The 14,736-nt window shown below is 31.5% G+C and overlaps 5 protein-coding genes across 6 annotated transcripts; 2 read left to right on the plus strand and 3 right to left on the minus strand.

The window, feature by feature from the left end:
* The first annotated feature begins 739 nt into the window (after window positions 1-739).
* Window positions 740-4,049, plus strand: LOC111427480 (fatty acyl-CoA reductase wat-like). The gene is made up of 6 exons (XM_023062645.2): window positions 740-908; window positions 1,130-1,228; window positions 1,280-1,805; window positions 3,091-3,523; window positions 3,584-3,844; window positions 3,899-4,049. Exons 1-6 carry the CDS (start codon window positions 819-821, stop codon window positions 3,984-3,986), a joined length of 1,497 nt encoding a protein of 498 aa, XP_022918413.2. The 5' UTR covers window positions 740-818; the 3' UTR covers window positions 3,987-4,049.
* Window positions 3,970-5,122, minus strand: LOC111427481 (MOB kinase activator 4). The gene is made up of 2 exons (XM_023062647.2): window positions 4,956-5,122; window positions 3,970-4,772 (listed from the first exon to the last, which is right to left on the minus strand). The coding sequence occupies exons 1-2, from the start codon at window positions 5,013-5,015 to the stop codon at window positions 4,164-4,166; spliced, it is 669 nt and encodes a 222-aa protein (XP_022918415.1). The 5' UTR covers window positions 5,016-5,122; the 3' UTR covers window positions 3,970-4,163.
* A 136-nt stretch (window positions 5,123-5,258) lies between these two features.
* Window positions 5,259-9,965, plus strand: LOC111427371 (CTD nuclear envelope phosphatase 1-like protein dullard). Of its 2 annotated transcripts, XM_023062484.2 has the most exons (5): window positions 5,259-5,638; window positions 6,045-6,111; window positions 6,165-6,584; window positions 8,840-8,981; window positions 9,070-9,965. In XM_023062484.2, the coding sequence occupies exons 1-5, from the start codon at window positions 5,540-5,542 to the stop codon at window positions 9,284-9,286; spliced, it is 945 nt and encodes a 314-aa protein (XP_022918252.1). In that variant the 5' UTR covers window positions 5,259-5,539; the 3' UTR covers window positions 9,287-9,965. The 2 variants fall into 2 exon arrangements, with proteins under 2 accessions (XP_022918252.1, XP_071050219.1); XM_071194118.1 differs by lacking the exon at window positions 9,070-9,965 and having other exon boundaries at window positions 5,268-5,638; window positions 8,840-8,994.
* A 1,915-nt stretch (window positions 9,966-11,880) lies between these two features.
* On the minus strand, window positions 11,881-13,401 carry LOC111427536 (uncharacterized). Its single transcript, XM_023062729.2, has 3 exons — window positions 12,736-13,401; window positions 12,549-12,659; window positions 11,881-12,482 (listed from the first exon to the last, which is right to left on the minus strand). Exons 1-3 carry the CDS (start codon window positions 13,351-13,353, stop codon window positions 11,910-11,912), a joined length of 1,302 nt encoding a protein of 433 aa, XP_022918497.1. The 5' UTR covers window positions 13,354-13,401; the 3' UTR covers window positions 11,881-11,909.
* A 483-nt stretch (window positions 13,402-13,884) lies between these two features.
* Window positions 13,885-14,734, minus strand: LOC111427537 (aprataxin). Its single transcript, XM_023062730.2, has 2 exons — window positions 14,195-14,734; window positions 13,885-14,138 (listed from the first exon to the last, which is right to left on the minus strand). The coding sequence occupies exons 1-2, from the start codon at window positions 14,637-14,639 to the stop codon at window positions 13,978-13,980; spliced, it is 606 nt and encodes a 201-aa protein (XP_022918498.1). The 5' UTR covers window positions 14,640-14,734; the 3' UTR covers window positions 13,885-13,977.
* Between the last annotated feature and the right edge of the window lie 2 nt (window positions 14,735-14,736).

Here is a 14,736-nt window from a genome sequence, read left to right on the forward strand (position 1 = left end):
TTTAATCGCAGATATTGATCTCATTAAGAAAAAAATATCATTGGTGTCATTTTTATGTTATATTTAACCAGGAGAGTGATCGATTATAAGATAAATAAAATAAATTATAACTAAGGTGGAAGATTAACGGGATAAACAATTTTTTTTAAATTTTATTGTATTCATCTCTGAACAAAGCGAATTATTATCTAAATTACGCGGTATGATTTAAATTACGTTCGAAAGTTGCAAATCATTCGTTGTACTTTGTAGTTTTAAACTATTTTATGAGGTGTCTTTTTTGGAAGAACGATTACAATAGATGTTTATATTTATTTATTTATTAACCTTTGGATTAATGCAAGATAACTGTTTCTAAGATAAAAATAATGAAAATTTTATGTTAATGTTAATACAATTTTAAAGATTTAAAAAATATATTGATTTTGAAATAAGAAAACCTTGAAAGCAATTCATTGGTAATCTTATTTTTCACTGATATTGTACGCTCACAATTTATATTAAAAATTAAATCAATTAAAGGGATCAATTTTTTGTTCATCTATTTTATTATGGTTTTATTTTGAACGGAGTTTGCTGATAAAGAGATTATCATAAATATACCGTAAAAAATTACCAAACAAACAAAAATTTTTAATTAAAAGAAAACTGAAAGGTTAATTTGAAAGTATTATAATACAATTGATGTGCATTTTTGAATATGACATTGCTAAAATCACGCTGTCTTTAAAAATGCACGTCTTATGATTCGAAGTTTTATTAGAAGGATCATTTTCACTAAAGAAAGTAGTCATAAATAACATTTTATTCCCGTTAGAATGTCGGGAATTCGTGATTTTTATAAAAACCGTTCGATTTTAATCACCGGTGGGACGGGATTTATGGGAAAAGTTTTAATAGAAAAGATATTAACACTTTCGTGACCGATCACGTATTTTTACGTTTTTATATTGTCATCAGTGAGGAGCCGCTCACGTATTTTTACGTTTTTATATTGTCTATAGCCAGGCGCCGCTCACGTATTTTTACGTTTATATGACATTACTTGCGGCTCCTGGCGTAACAATACGTAGCGAAGATGCCGGCCATTGGCGTTATCCTAATTGTATGTTGAGCGGACGCGAAAGTGTTAACATCCATACCGGATGTAGGTACAATCTTCGTATTGGTTCGACCAAAAAAGGGGCTCAGTCCCCAAGAAAGGATCGAAGCTATGTTAAAAAAAGAAGTAAGTTCAATTCATTATGATATTTTTTAGCGAAATAGTATTATATTTTAGCCATTCACTTTTAATGATATCGCCCCAAACCAATTTAAAAAAATTATAGCAATAGAAGCCGATACAAGTGTTGAAAATCTTCGTTTAAACAACACCGATAGAGAAACAATAAAAAACCAAGTATCGGTTGTAATGCATTTCGCAGCTTCTATTCGATTTGATTTGCCGCTACTTGAAGCGATGAAACAAAACGTTTTGAGTCTGTTTAATATTTTAAATTTGTGTAAAGAAATAAAAAATATAGTTTCCATTATTCACCTTTCAACTACTTTTTGTAATATCGATGTGGAATGCATGGAAGAAAAAGTTTACGACTTTGATAATGTCGATTCGCCGTTGGAAACTGTAAAAATTGTAAAAATGTTTAGTGAAAAGTTTAAAAACGATGAGGTTTTATTAAAAAAAATTGAAAAAAGTTTTATTAAACCACATCCAAATACCTATACTTATACAAAACGATTAGCCGAAATTGTTGCTAGAGATATGGGAAATGATTTGCCAATTATTATTGCAAGACCATCAATAGGTATGTATAGAAATATGGGTTGAAAAATGATTTTTTTTTAAATTGTCTTTATTAGTAACAAAATGTATATTTTGTATAGCTATTTAACTATATGCCTAAACTTAAGCAAAATGTACAATACCTCACCATGAGTCAAACCTTATTATCGCTGAAAAATTGTATGAAGAGTTGTGTTTTATACAGGTATTACAGATTTTTTGTATTATTCTTGCTACATCTATTTAGGGTGTTGTTTCTACCAACAGTACTTTTAAACTTTAAAAAAATAGTAACCCAATCCAACCCATGATATTGTTTCTGCTGTTAATACTTTGCTTCTGAGTATAATACGTTGTTTTGAAACAAATACTTTGTTTCTACCAATATCATTTTAGGTCTGAATATAATAATATGCTTCTGAGTGTGATGATTTTTTCTGCTAATGACCAATATATTGTTTCTGCGCCAAATAATTCATAATATTGCGCTTCGAAATAATCTTTTCTTTGTATGAAATTGTTTCTGCCAATAATATCTTGCTTTTGATCATACTCATCTTGTTTTGGCAAAGGTATTTTGTTTCTATCAGTAATATTTTGCGCCTGCCTATAATATTAAGCTTCTATGCGCAATTTTCCCTTTGATGACTTATTGTTTCTGCCAATACTTTGCTTTTAAACATGACATTTTGCTTTTACATTAAATACTTTCTATTGCATCTGCTGAAAATATTGTTTATGATCATAATACTTTATTTCTAAAAATAATTTTTTGTTTTGCCTAAGATTAGTCGCACTTCAGGGTGTATCTTATCGTTATTTTATCAACCAACATTTAATGAAGATCTAAAGAGATAACAACAAATATACAGTATGAACCTATAACTTCCAAATTTTTGCGTTCTTTGCCTATCAGGTTCTAAACCTATCTATACAAGTAGTAATCGGTCCTGACAACATAAGCATAATACAAACTCTTCAGTGCATTTGTAATTTTTTATATTCTTGTCCAACAATTTTCAGGTTTTCCCTGAGAACATAGTCTTACTATAACCGCCATAAGATAACCAGGCATTGTACTCATTCATGGACTACCTTTTTGTTCTTAGTCTTCATCTGCCAGAAATAAAATGAAAAATCTTGGCGAACTGAATCAATTTAATCAGTTTCCATACAATATCTGCAATGATCATCTGCATCTCTACATTGGAATTTTCTCCAATGAGTTATTAGCTAATATATAAGGCTTATTATTAACACCTAAATAACAAAAAAGAAGAACGTTAAAGTGTTTTTTTACTTTCTAGTTCTTCCGTCTTATAAATTACCAACTCCAGGTTGGGTAGATAATTTAAACGGCCCAATGGGAATCTTAACTGCTGCCGGTAAAGGTGTTTTAAGGGTTTTATATGCAAATGTGGACACATATCCGCAATTAATTCCCGTTGATGTTGCAATAAATGGAACGTTAGCAATCGGTTGGTTAAGAGCGAAACAAAAATTTGAAGAAACACCCGTTTATAACATAACACAAGGGGATTTGTACAAAATTACTTGGAGGGAAATATCTGAAAAAGCACGAGTTTTAGCCATTAAATATCCTTATAAAAGATTTTTATGGTACCCAAGTGGATTTGCAACGTCCAGTTTTTGGTTATACACGATTCTAAGTTTCTTTTTGCACACAATACCGGCATATTTTGTTGATTTTTTGTTAGTTATGTTTTTCCAAAAACCTTTGTAAGTTAAAAAATGATTTTTCATGAATTCACAACTTTCAACAAAGAGGTTAAATTTTAGTTTGGTTAATATTCAACAAAGATTAAGTTTGGGTATGGACCTGATTGCCTATTTTACATTCAAAAATTTTAAATTTCTCAATGAAAAAGTACAAAAATTACACCTGGTTTTATCGGAGGAGGAACAGGATATTTTCTATATGTCAAATAAAGAATACAACATAGATGAGTATATAACAAAATGCTTTTTTGGATCAAGAAAATATAGCTTAAAAAATGAAGATACAAACGACTTATTAAAATCACGAATTATTCTTAACATGTAAGTTAATTAAAATTAATTTAAAAAAAAACATTAAAATTTTCTTATTTCCAGATGTTATATCATTGATATATGTATTAAGATATTTTTCGTATACATAGGGTTTAAATTAATACAAACATTGCTTTCAGGTTATAAATAACTGTATTTTCAAGGAAATTAAATACAATCAAAATAAACATTTAATAAAAATTCTTACCAACTATGAGATGTTGTCTTAATTTTACTATTTCTATTAGAACAAATTAAATTGTGGAATAAAAAAAAATCTTTTAAAGAATACATTATACAATCTAAAAATCTCTTTTTATCATTTTTTTTATGCCTCTGATTCACCAGTTGTGCCATCATCTTCTAAAATTGGAACAATCAAATTATCCTTAGACATCAAATTATATTTTGTAACAAAATAAGTAAACCTCCTACATAAACATGTATCGTTCTCAAACAAATCAAATATCAGTCTATGATGATAATAAGCATGGGAGAAGATTCGATAAACTCTTCGACAAACTGATCCCAATTTCGCAACGGATGACTCTTTAATACTCACACGGCTTGGAAAATACTTGTTGCTGTTTAAAAGACATGCAGCACCATCTAATGTATGTCTGGTGTAATCAATAGCTGGACACTCTTTTGGAGTTTTATGAGCAGCACATAAAAATATCCATTGTTCAGTGGCTGTCATTTGGGTGCAAGTTTCTGGATGACATTCACCTTGTAATCTTACTGCGAGACCATTTAACTCCATGCAAAACTGGCGGAGATGTTCGTACTTCCAAACACCTTCATCTTGAGCATCGGGCATTTTTAAAATTAATTCTATGTTTGAGGGATCACGTTTTATTATTTGTTGAATGTATTGTTGTACAGCTAGTGTACTATCCATTTCTTCAAACGCTTCATCAGGCCAACGACAAAAATCCTAAATAAAACAAAAAAAATTTTTTGAGGTTACATTTTTATTTGACAGTTCAATTTAGTTGCAAAAATTTAATTTATTTTTTTATGATTTGTATTAACTTAAATAATGATTTAAAAAAACATAAATAATTAGATGATTACTTCACTTAAAAAAAAAAACTCAATAATTTAATAATAAAATTACCTTGGCTTTAGTTCCTGGTCTATTTCTTCTTAAAATCATACATCCATCTGCCATCTTCATCTTTAAACGGTCTTAAAAGCGAAATTACTTATTTTAAGAGAGAAAGTGATCTCGACACGAAGACAACAAGAAGCATCAACAGGAAATTTTTAATCTTAATACAAATGACATTGACATTTGACAAGCCAAGTCTTAGAAATATTTTTGATTTTCCACAAGCAATAAAAAAGGGATAATTAATATTAATTATAAATAATAATAGATAATAATGAGGGGTTTGCTGAATATTTACTAAAACATAAATAAATAAAACAAATTTAAGGTAATATTTGGATTATTATGGTTATTTAATTTTTTTTTAGATTGGTACACTTGACTGTCAAAAATGTGGATGGATCGATTTAGGAATGGCGGTTTGTGTACGGAAGATCACTGAGATGCTAAAAATGTGATGTAAGCAAATTTCAAGTTGTGTCGGTTGTTGGTTGTGCGTCCCGTGGATCAAAAATATAAAATCATTAACGAAAAAAAAGTATCAATATAAAATAGTGCGTATCGAAAGAAATAAATCGCGCGCCGTGCAAATGTTGAAGCAACTGCAGATCGGCTTACGAGGCTTCTTACTGCTCGCTTCCAAGGTTTGGAGTTGTTTATGTTATGTGATAAAGAAGCAGGGAAGAGCTGTAAGTTGCCCTCCCCCAAAAAAGGGGGTATTTGACAACCAAAATTTTTTATAATCACGACCCAACAATTTTTTTTTATTCATAATTTTTAAAAAAATTATTTCCAACCTGTAATTGTACTTTGATTAAGAAATAGAAGAGATTAGATATTTGTTATATACGGGATAGATTAGATAATTACTTGTATTTTTTTGTTTTAGATAAGGAGAATTTGAAATGTTTTATGTAGATTTCTAACTTAAGATCCCATTTATCTTATCGGTGTTTATTATTTCGGGACTAAACAAGCTTGTTTACATTCTCCATGTTAAGATGTATAAAAGGAGGAAATTAAAATTTCTTTTATTATTTACTTATGCGATTTAATAATAAAGTGAGGTTATGTTTTTTATTATTTATTTTTCAGATTATCCAACATCAATCTGTAAAATATGATATATTTCCATTATCACCTTTATCAAAACACAGACTTAGTAAGTAATAAGAATAAAGTTGAAGCTTTTATGACATTTTTTTTTCTAAATAGGTATAGTAAAACGAAAAGTTCTAGTATTGGATCTAGACGAAACGTTAATACACTCGTTCCATGACGGTGTGGTCCGACAGACTGTAAGGCCGGGAACACCGGCGGATTTTGTGCTGCGAGTGGTAATCGATCGGCATCCAGTGCGTTTTTTCGTTCATAAAAGGCCGCACGTCGATTTCTTTCTTGATATCGTCTCGCAGTGGTACGAATTGGTCGTTTTCACTGCGAGTATGGAGATTTATGGTGCAGCCGTTGCGGATCGATTGGATGCCGGACGTGGTATATTACTACGAAGGTTTTATCGGCAACATTGTACTCCTGATCTGGGATCTTATACCAAGGACCTAAGCGCTATCTGTAACGATCTCTCCAGTGTATTCATATTGGATAATAGTCCTGGAGCCTATAGAGCTTATCCAGGTAAATAGTAAATCAAAAAAATGTTAAAATGAAGTTGTATCAATTTTTTATATCAACAAATAGTGGCTCCAAGCCAAACTTGGACACTAAAGTAGTAATACATACTTTCTTATTAAAAAATATTTAAACTAAAACAGCAAGGGTAAAAAAGTAAATTGATTTTCAGTAACTTATTAATTGCATATTCAAAAAACAAACACAAAATACAAAAATTTATTTACTATAATATAAAAATAAACGAAAACAGTACAAAAACTATGCATAAGCCAAACACGGACAGTAAACAAAATTTAGAAAACGTATTTATATTTTTAATAACTAATATTTAGTATGGAGCTCATATTTAGAAGCGGGGATGATTGGAGGAAAAGTGGGCCTCAATTAAAGAGAGGAGCCATAGCCTGGTACACCAATGCTTCAAAGACAGTTAGATGTGTCTTTGAAGTAGCCACATTACACTGCCCTTCATTGACCTATACAAATTGCGACGCTAGAGTGAGAAACTCTAGTTGTGAAAAGAGATACAAGACATTACAATTTAAATGTCCATCCTGACAATAATAAACCAGCGTTCAAGGTCATAAAAAATGGCAGCCCTACATCAAAGGTGCTGACACGAAGCGACTCATCTTGTTTACTCTTTAATCTTTGGTACTCTTTTAACCACATTTGTTTGTCACGGACATATACAGTAATCCCCATTCCGTCCTCGATCGTCCAATGTTTGTAAACTCTGGCATGTTTATGCTTACATACGTGAAAATATTATTCATTAGTTCGTGTATTAACTTCTAACAAATTCAGGTTTTATACGTGATTAAGCGATGGTATTTTCACCTACATACACTGTGTTAATTAATTATCGTACCCGACGTCATCCTTGCAAGTATGCAACCAATATCACAGTATTGGTATTGCTATACGTGACTTGCGTATTTGGTTCCATACTTGAAATGATGATGTCGGGTACGATAATTAATTAATACACTGTATGTAAATCTTCAATAGCTATTTGACAGATCTGTCAGATTTTTAACCCTGTTAAACTCCGCAAAATGGGAGGCTCTGCGGTTTTTCTATGCATCACTGTTCCTCGTAAACGAAATGATTTTACCCAACGTGAAATGGTGTTCGTCTCGAAAAATAAAATTGGCTACGAAACTCACACTGAACCTCAACGAGATTCGACTAAATCCTGAATACTATTTAAAAAATAAAACGAAAAAACTTCTTAACTTGCTATATTTACATACCTTGCCATTATACAGCATAACGTGCTTTTTTGCTGTCGCCATTTTGATCGTTTTGCTGTACACGTTTAACACCGCATTATATCGCCTTCAGCTTTATACATGCTTTCAATTGCCCCCTTTTTGATGATCTTCAGTTTACAATATTAGTCTTCTATTGACATTGTCACTGAGGATGGGGCTAGCCCCGAAACTAGTTTGACTACAAATTTATTAAATATAGCAAGTTAAGAAGTTTTTTCGTTTTATTTTTTAAATAATTCACTTGCAACATGGATCTACACTCTAAATTGAATACTATTTGTTTTAAAAACGTCCGTCCGTTCTGCCCCACCCTGTATAAGAGCCAAGAACGTACTTTGTACGCCTTGTATTTTAGATCGTTGTCTTGGAAGAATTTTGGTTCATTATTCCCTCGATGAAATGCAAGCATCCTGGTCCAGGTGCTGAAAATTACCCTCACATCATCACATATCCGCCACCATGTTGCACAGTGGTTCTTAAATTTTTTTTTTTTTTTGCCATCTGACCCAAAAATATTGTATTTACTTTCATCAGTAAATAGAACGGTTTTTCAAAAGAAAAATTTTTATTTTCGTGCTCTTTCGCAAATATTAATCTGATGTTTTGATTCTTTTTACTGATTAACGTCTAGACATTTCGAATAAAAACCTAGATTTTCGCGCGAATAATATAAAAAAGTCAATTAGGGAATTCCCCTTGTCTACTGTTAAAGCGTCTACATGAAATTGTTTATAATTTTTACTTATGACTGCCTTAATTTAGTTTTTGTACTGTTTTCGTTGATTTTTATATTTTTTTATTAAATTTTTGTTTTTTGAAAATGTAATTAATAAATTACTGAAAATCAATTTACTTTTTTTCCTAGCTGTTTTAGTTTAAATATTTTTTAGTAAGAAAGCATTTTTGCTCTACTGTTCGAGTTTGGCTTGAAGCCACTGTACATACTTCATTATAATTTATTTTATTTTTCTTTTTAATTAGATAATGCAATACCAATAAAATCATGGTTTTCGGATCCATCGGACGTGGCGTTATTAAATCTGTTGCCGGTGTTAGACGCCTTACGTTTTACAGCGGATGTGCGGTCCGTGCTGTCGCGGAATCTTCACCTGCACAGACTCTGGTAGTAGAGACAGGTTAGTTATTGGCCCTTGGAACCCAATTGTAATCGGCATTTTTTTTCTCTTGTTTCCATTTGTGCATTACAACAGCCAGACGGTAAAGGATACCGGTACGGTAAACGGCCACCATGATGCCGGTAATGCTACTGTAGCGTTGAAAGTGGGCCTAGGCGGTGGTGTTGGTGGTATTGGTTGCGTTGTTGTTGGCCCCTCCGTTTGTGAGGGAAATGTTAACGCCGTCGCGATTAAGAACTGCGATGAGGAGGTTAATCACTATAACGGCCTAAAGGGTCTTAAATGTGATTGAATTAAAGAGAAAAAACAATAAATGAAAATGAACTCAGAAAAAAAAACGTTTTCAAATGAATTTTTATAACGCCGTTTAGCAAAAAGTAACTAAATAGTAAGATAAAACGTAAAATTGGTGCTCAGTATCGTTTCGTATGTGTCTACAAATAGAAATTCATGTTAAGTTTTAATAAAATAAAGTCAAATTTGCAAAGGATTAAAAAATAAGCGTAAATCTCAATAATATTATTGACTAAAAAAAAATGTTGTTAGGTTTGCAAGGGATTGAAAATTTATGAATTATCTATTCAATATTTGATTTTCACACTAAAAACTAATTTATTTATAAAAATTTTAGCGTGACATAAAATTTATATTATCGAAAATTTGATTTTGTGTCTGAAAAGAAATTCCTGTTTACAACTAAGGTGCATATTTAAAATAGAATTGCTGTTTCAAAACTTGGCAAAGGTTTATATCCAATTTAATTTTTTTATCATTGTTTTTGGCTGAAAATCATTATTGAATTAAGCAATACATATAAACTAAACGAAAGCCGTATTTTTATTTGTGTATTTTTAAAACATTTCTCATCCATAAAATATCTATTTTTCATGTATAGCGTTGATTGTAATACGACGACAGTAAATAAAACTGTGTGAAGCAGTACTACTGTCTTCGGAATAAGCGATCAAAAGGTATTTGTGTACGCCGCATAACCCCTCTTAAAAATAATACACCTAAAACTCATTCGTATTTTATTGCAGAAAAAAATTGGAACATGACGAGGATGAAGAAGAGACCTGTTTTTTTTGCCTCGGCAAAACCATTTTTTAAGAACACTTTTTATTACGTACCTGTGTGAAAGAAGCAATCGAACGAACGTTAATGATGGTGATGAAGAAAATGTTATAAAGTTCTTGTTGTTTGTTGTTTGCGGAACATGATAATACGAAAAGTGTGTTTAGAATGAACACTTTTTCTTTTTTGTTTTATTTTTTTTTTACTGTTAAACGCGACACGAACGAACGACCGACTCGAAACGTAAAAAAAACGGAACCCAACGTCGATTGTGATCTCTTGTTGCTTGTAAATAATTACAATATACAGAAATAATAAAGAAAAACTGTACAATAAGATATTGAAGAATAATCTTTACTTTTACATGTATTTATGGACCTTTATTCTTTTCACATATCCTTCATATCCTTATTACTAAGATAGATGGAAAGTCTTCAAACTTTTGTTTGGAAGAAATATAGAACACAAATAGAATCTGGGCATTATACCAGCAAATATTACTTAAAATGGATTAAGTTGTATCACAGAAATCAAGTTTGTGTTAAATTGATACATTTTTTTGAGACGTTTTATATATTCTGAGAATATTGCTGCAGATGAAAGTGAACACAAATAAAGCAAAACAATAAACACGAACAAGAAAGTGAATATATATAATGACAGGAAATGTGTGTTCCACAAGAAGTTCCTTCGCAAATTAAAATAGAAATTACCTTACATAACATGCATTATATAAACCAAAAAAGATGTTGAACTCCTGGAGGAAATTTTCAAAGTCAAAGTGTAATCCCTATGGCCCGGCGGAAGTTTTCAAGGTCAAAATGCAACCTCAGTGTTCATGAAGAAAATTCTCAAGGTCAAAGTGTAACTGCTGTTTAGAGGAAATTCTCACGATCAAAACGTAACCTCGGCAGCCTCAGAGGAAATGCTCAAGGTCAAAGTGTAACCTTGGCGCCCCTAGAGGAAATTCTCAAGGCCGGCATGTAACCTCGGTGGTCCTGAAGGGAATTCTCAATATCAAAGTGTTTCTGGAGCAAATTCTCAAGGCCAACATCTAACCATGGTGTTCCTTGAGGAAATTCTCAAGATCAAAGTGTAACCTCGGTGGTCCTGGAGGATATTCTCAAGATCAAAGTGTAACCTTGGTGGTCCTGGAGGAAATTATTCAGGTTAAAATGTAACCTCGGTATTCCTGGAAGAATTGATCAAGGTCAAAGTGTCAAACCTTGGAGTTCCTGGAAGAAATTCGTCAATTGGCAAATAGATACGAAACTTGTATTAATAAAATAATGAGTGTTTTCTACACTCCATAATGTTGTATCTGAATCAAAGACACCACCTGTAATCCATTCTCAACAAGAAATTTAATCCCGTTAAATATTGTGATTTCGGGATCAATGGTTTTTATTTAAATTTTTCTTCAGATATTAACAGTATGATATTAACAGCCCAGGACGCTAGACAATTGCCTATTGGATAATTCGGCGGTAGATATAAACCTTCAATTATTTATTGATTTGGATCATGTAAATAACGCAAAACTTCTTCTTCCACTTGTTTTAGACCTGTTGGTTTGTAAAAATCTGAGTTCGCAGCCGAACTGTTTCTTAAGATGTGGACTTCCAGTTGTCTTTTTATCTTTTGTGTGGTTATCCTGGTGTTTGAGTTTGCTTCTTCCTTCTTTTACTGAGGAATAATGAAGTATTGCTTATTAATTATAAAGTTTTACACCTCACATACCTATAGTAGTCTATCTGCTAGCTGTAGCTATGACACAACTTAATCTAAATAATAATATACTGAATATTTTTTTCCCAATTTATTTTTGATGTTTTTACATCTTACTTATTCTTAAGAAATAAAGAAGATTGAACTATTTCCGGTGCGGATTGCGTTCTAACAGCATCGTAAGTATCATTTGTACAATCACTACTTTGCGTAAACGTTTCCGAAAATTTTTTCTCAATAAAATCCAACCGTAACAAATCGATATTCATACTTCCATCGCCATTCGTGTCGTCTTTTTCTTTACAAGGACGTTCTTCCGTTGAAATCTTCATATTTTCCGCTATCTCAAAATCATTTTTAACGGACTTTATCTTCGCCGTTCTCGGTTTCTCTTCAAACTGATACAAATCTAGCGTTTCCGTATTTCGATCTGTATTTTTCGATCGCAATTTTTGTTCGGATTTTGATTGTTTCCTATCGTGACCGGGTAATTTTGAATGTTCACCGCTTGTATCCTTTTCAATTTGAGTTTCACTGCGCGTTTTATGATTAATGTATTTTAATTTGCTGTTAGTTTCTAATTGAATTTCTAACATCCGGTGTTTATCCATTTCTAAATTGAGTTTATCCAATTCGAGACGTAAACATAAGTTTTCATGTGCTAAAGTGCTATTTTGCTTAACTATCTACAAATCATCGAAATTATGTTTAAATAAAAATAAATAGAATTGTTGTTTTTATTGGTATGTGACCTGTAAGTATTTTTTATTGCTTGGTGGGATTGGGATTAATAATTTTTGATCGACTATGTTTCCAAGTTCGGTTTTTAATTGTTCCATTTGTATTCTTAATTCCGAGATGGTCTAAAAAAGAAGAAAAATGGATTTATAAATTGTAAATTTTAAATGGTTTTTTTTTTCTTTTTTGATAATTACACACATGTTCGTGTAAAGTTTCTAATTTCTTCAATCGATTCTTAATACAATATTTAGTATTTTTCATTCGCAAAAACTTTATACTTAAGTTATAATTAGCTTCCAAAGTTTGGGTTAGCGTATCCTTTAATTTCGCTATTTCCTTTTTATAATGTTCAATTTGCGTTTTATAATCGCCAACTTTTAAAGTTTTTTTCAATTTCTTACAATCGTTCATTTCCTGGCAATACACTTCCTTCTCCTTATAATAAAATTCCCTTTCGTCCTCTAATTGTTGCTTAAGCGTTGAATTAGTACGCTGTTGCTTCTTCAAATCGGCCGCTAATAATTCTTTTTCTTTCGATAAATTCTCAATTGTAACCTCTTTCTTTATCGTTTCATTTTGCATCGAATCAACAGCCGTTTGTAAACTTCCGATTTGTTTTTTTAACATTTCTAATTCCGCTTCAACGTTTAAACTAGGTTTCGAAGATTGCCGTGGGGGTTCTTTTTGACCTTCCATTGGACGATTCCGTTTTTCTTCTTCAATAATTGATGTCGTTTTCGATGATTTAGATAAAACACGTTTTAAAATTTGTGTAGGATTCGTTCTTAATTTGCTTCCGCCGAAAGTTTTCGTCATCAAAACATACCAGTTTTCTTTGGTTTGTCAGCGAAATGAAACGAACACGTCATATTCCATTTCTTTTTGACATTTTGTTTGACGGGAAATTTGAAGGACGGTGGAATCTAAGAGGACTACATCCTGGGAACAGATGCACAGTTCGACGGACCGTTCGTGACGTCATGCGTGGTTAGGCAACCACTATTTCACATTTTAAATTAACAAAATTCTTAATTTATTCATGTTTTGTAATGTTGTTAGTTTGAGACTTTAAGGTTTATGATATGTGCGTCTCTTAAGACAGCGAAACCTGAATGTTTCTAGTTCCTAAGTAATAATTTAAACAAGAACTAGAAAGTTTCGCGTTTTCTTCCCTGTATTAATCTGTCATATGGAGGTATTTTACTTTTATATTGATTTCTAATTCTTTACAAACACACTTTGTGAACAAAAAAATAATTTTGATTGGATGGATTTTTCATTGTTTAAGACAGATATGCACATTTTTATTTATGATAATAGATTGCTACAAAATATATTCACATAAAATCTCCACAAAAACTCATTTATTACCTATTTTTCTGTTTTTATCAATAATGCCTTAATATAAAACAATCATACAAAATACCCTTCTTATCAATATTATTTTGTTATGTGTTTCACTATGTGTTTTTTTAAATCTGGCATTGTTTTCGGAACAAAATCACACTTGTGACATTTCAATGGAGTGTCCATTAGCCGTTTGCAATATTCTGTTGAAAATACTTTTACTTTTCCATGTTTTTCCACATCTTCCAATATTACTACAAAAAGAAATTTGTAAATTATTGATTAATAAATAAAATCAAGGACAACTTACGTTTAGAATCCATTAAAAATTCAGTTGTAAAACTATTCCAGTGTTTCTTTGTTTTTAAACAAGGCGAATTCATATCATCGCTAATAACGTGCATATGTAACCTTGCCATGCTCGCTTCTGCATGATAACCCATTTTAAAACATCGACTTTTATGTCTTGGTTCATCAACCAATTGTTGGGCGATGTTATGCATGTACTTTAATAATCCTGCATGAGACTGATCGACGGCTTTTAAACTATTAATATCTTCACGCGGAATTATAAGGTAATGAAATTCCGCCTTCGGAAACTTATCTTTTATAACAACCAACTTGGGATTTGATTGTACTATTAGTTCAGGATCTTCCATAGCGCTTAACAACCCATTTTGCCAATGACCGTTACTTTTCACCTTTTTACCATTATCACTGTCTTCGCCAACAACGCGTTTTCGTTTTCCTGACATCGTACACAAAGAAAACTTGGATAAAATTTGTTTGAAAACAATGATTTTTGAGGTTAGGTGGTTTGTATGTGTCGTTAAAATCCAGGTGTCAACTAGA

The sequence above is a fragment of the Onthophagus taurus genome, chromosome 2 (genome assembly GCF_036711975.1).
Source record: "Onthophagus taurus isolate NC chromosome 2, IU_Otau_3.0, whole genome shotgun sequence".
Lineage (NCBI taxonomy): Eukaryota > Metazoa > Arthropoda > Insecta > Coleoptera > Scarabaeidae > Onthophagus > Onthophagus taurus.

Excerpts from the sequence above, each read along its gene's own strand:
- LOC111427480 (XM_023062645.2), top strand. The coding sequence starts at position 819 with ATGTCGGGAATTCGTGATTTTTATAAAAACCGTTCGATTTTAATCACC. Across the intron at positions 3,524-3,583 it reads ATGTTTTTCCAAAAACCTTT|TTTGGTTAATATTCAACAAA; the intron begins GTAAGTTAAAAA and ends GTTAAATTTTAG. Across the intron at positions 3,845-3,898 it reads TCACGAATTATTCTTAACAT|ATGTTATATCATTGATATAT; the intron begins GTAAGTTAATTA and ends TCTTATTTCCAG.
- LOC111427481 (XM_023062647.2), bottom strand. The coding sequence starts at position 5,015 with ATGAAGATGGCAGATGGATGTATGATTTTAAGAAGAAATAGACCAGGA. Across the intron at positions 4,773-4,955 it reads GACCAGGAACTAAAGCCAAG|GATTTTTGTCGTTGGCCTGA; the intron begins GTAATTTTATTA and ends TGTTTTATTTAG.
- LOC111427371 (XM_023062484.2), top strand. The coding sequence starts at position 5,540 with ATGTTGAAGCAACTGCAGATCGGCTTACGAGGCTTCTTACTGCTCGCT. Across the intron at positions 5,639-6,044 it reads TAAAGAAGCAGGGAAGAGCT|ATTATCCAACATCAATCTGT; the intron begins GTAAGTTGCCCT and ends TTTATTTTTCAG. Across the intron at positions 6,112-6,164 it reads TTTATCAAAACACAGACTTA|GTATAGTAAAACGAAAAGTT; the intron begins GTAAGTAATAAG and ends TTTTCTAAATAG.
- LOC111427536 (XM_023062729.2), bottom strand. The coding sequence starts at position 13,353 with ATGACGAAAACTTTCGGCGGAAGCAAATTAAGAACGAATCCTACACAA. Across the intron at positions 12,660-12,735 it reads TAGAAACTTTACACGAACAT|ACCATCTCGGAATTAAGAAT; the intron begins GTGTGTAATTAT and ends CTTCTTTTTTAG. Across the intron at positions 12,483-12,548 it reads GCAATAAAAAATACTTACAG|ATAGTTAAGCAAAATAGCAC; the intron begins GTCACATACCAA and ends GATGATTTGTAG.
- LOC111427537 (XM_023062730.2), bottom strand. The coding sequence starts at position 14,639 with ATGTCAGGAAAACGAAAACGCGTTGTTGGCGAAGACAGTGATAATGGT. Across the intron at positions 14,139-14,194 it reads ATTTTTAATGGATTCTAAAC|TAATATTGGAAGATGTGGAA; the intron begins GTAAGTTGTCCT and ends TTCTTTTTGTAG.